The sequence below is a fragment of the Falco rusticolus genome, unplaced genomic scaffold (assembly GCF_015220075.1).
Source record: "Falco rusticolus isolate bFalRus1 unplaced genomic scaffold, bFalRus1.pri scaffold_53_arrow_ctg1, whole genome shotgun sequence".
Classification (NCBI taxonomy): domain Eukaryota; kingdom Metazoa; phylum Chordata; class Aves; order Falconiformes; family Falconidae; genus Falco; species Falco rusticolus.
In genome coordinates, this window is record NW_023618232.1 from 93,030 (window position 1) to 94,910 (window position 1,881).

General features: G+C 55.1%; 1 protein-coding gene across 1 annotated transcript; it reads left to right on the plus strand.

Moving 5' to 3' along the window:
• The first annotated feature begins 647 nt into the window (after positions 1-647).
• Positions 648-1,603, plus strand: LOC119142115 (olfactory receptor 14C36-like). Its single transcript, XM_037374842.1, has one exon. It carries the CDS (start codon positions 668-670, stop codon positions 1,601-1,603), a length of 936 nt encoding a protein of 311 aa, XP_037230739.1. The 5' UTR covers positions 648-667.
• The last annotated feature ends 278 nt before the right edge of the window (positions 1,604-1,881 follow it).

The following is a 1,881-nucleotide window of genomic DNA, read 5'->3' on the forward strand; positions in this document are numbered from 1 at the left end:
CCCTTTACTGGTCTGTGGTGGGTCAGTCCGTTCTCAGCAGTGCCTTGTGGTACTTCAGGGTAACATGGGAGTGTGGCCACCATTCATCTCAGGAAGGTGCAAGCCCATAGAAACTGGGAACCAGATGGACAGACCACCTCCCCTCACTGGGCACTCACCCACAGGCAATCCTCTTGCCTCACAGACCTCACTCTGTTCCACCGGAGGGCAGCAAAAATGCTCTGCTTTTCTGACATCCGAGAATACGCAACAGGAGAGATGGCGGGGAGCTGTGAAAAAACCTAAAACTCCCTTAAAATGCCTTCACCCTTCCCGTTCCTTAGCACTGGCGCTGCAGACGCTGACCAGCCCTTCTGCGTTGGCACTGGTTTCACAGGACAAAGTTAAACACCAGGACTGGTCCCTGCCCCCACCCACTGCTGCAGAGTGGGGCTGGCTGGTCAAGAGCCCGTGGGCAGATGCCCTGCTCTTCATCACCCACACGGCCAGCACCAAGCAGGGCTGCAGCCACACAGCTGCAGGAAGGTCTCCGAGAAAAGAGAGGGATGTCTGTGTGTGACGGGGGGATGGTCTGTGGGAAATGGCTTTGATTTTGCTTGCAGAAGTCTCCCCTAAATTATCACTGTCTTTTCCTCCTGTGACAGGACCATATGCCCAGAGGCAGCACATGTCCAACAGCAGCTCCATCACCCAGTTCCTCCTCCTGGCATTGGCAGACACGCGGGAGCTGCAGCTCTTGCACTACTGGCTCTCCCTGGGCATCTACCTGGCTGCCCTCATGGCCAACGGCCTCATCATCACCACCATAGTGTGCGACCACCACCTGCACACCCCCATGTACTTCTTCCTCCTCAACCTCTCCCTCCTCGACCTGGGCTCCATCTCCACCACTGTCCCCAAAGCCATGGCCAACTCCCTCTGGGACACCAGGGACATCTCCTACTCAGGATGTGCTGCACAGCTCTTCCTGATTGTCTTTTTCCTTTCAGCAGAGTGTTCTCTCCTCACCGTCATGGCCTATGACCGCTCCGTGGCCATCTGCCAGCCCCTGCACTACGGGACCCTGCTGGGCAGCAGAGCTTGTGTCCACATGGCAGCAGCTGCCTGGGCCAGTGGGTTTCTCCATGCTGCGCTGCACACGGCCAATACACTGTCACTGCCGCTCTGCCACGGCAATGCCCTGGGACAGGTCTTCTGTGAAATCCCACAGATCCTCAAGCTCTCCTGCTCACACACCTACCTCAGGGAAGTGGGGCTTATTGTGGTTAGTGTCTTAGTACTGTTTGGGTGTTTCATTTTCATTGTTCTGTCTTACATGCAGATCTTCAGGGCTGTGCTGAGGATCCCCTCTGAGCAGGGACGGCACAAAGCCTTTTCCACGTGCCTCCCTCACCTGGCCGTGGTCTCCCTCTTTCTCAGCACTGGCACATTTGCCTACCTGAATCCCCCCTCCATCTCCTCCCCATCCCTGGACCTGGTGGTGGCAGTTCTGTACGCGGTGGTGCCTCCAGCACTGAACCCCCTCATCTACAGCATGAGGAACCAGGAGCTGAAGGACGCACTGAAGAAGCTGATGCAGTCAGGTGTATCTCAGCGGCAATGAATTATCCATGTCCCTTCACGAGGCATTTCCAATTCATGTCTGGAAACTCCAGTGCATTTAGCATTCTATTTGTGACAATCCTGTTTGTCTAGTAATGTCGGCATCTGTTGCACGTGGGAACCCATCCTGTCTGACCCGGTGTTCTTTGTACATGTGCGTGGGTGGACAATTAACCTTGACTCCTGTCTCACATCTCTGTAATAAAAGGAGGATTTCTCAGTTCATTCCTTGTGGCAGCACAGCCCACTGGTATCTTAGCAACGGGGTTTGCATGTTGA

Coding starts and splice junctions, on each gene's coding strand:
- LOC119142115 (XM_037374842.1), top strand. CDS start 668: ATGTCCAACAGCAGCTCCATCACCCAGTTCCTCCTCCTGGCATTGGCA.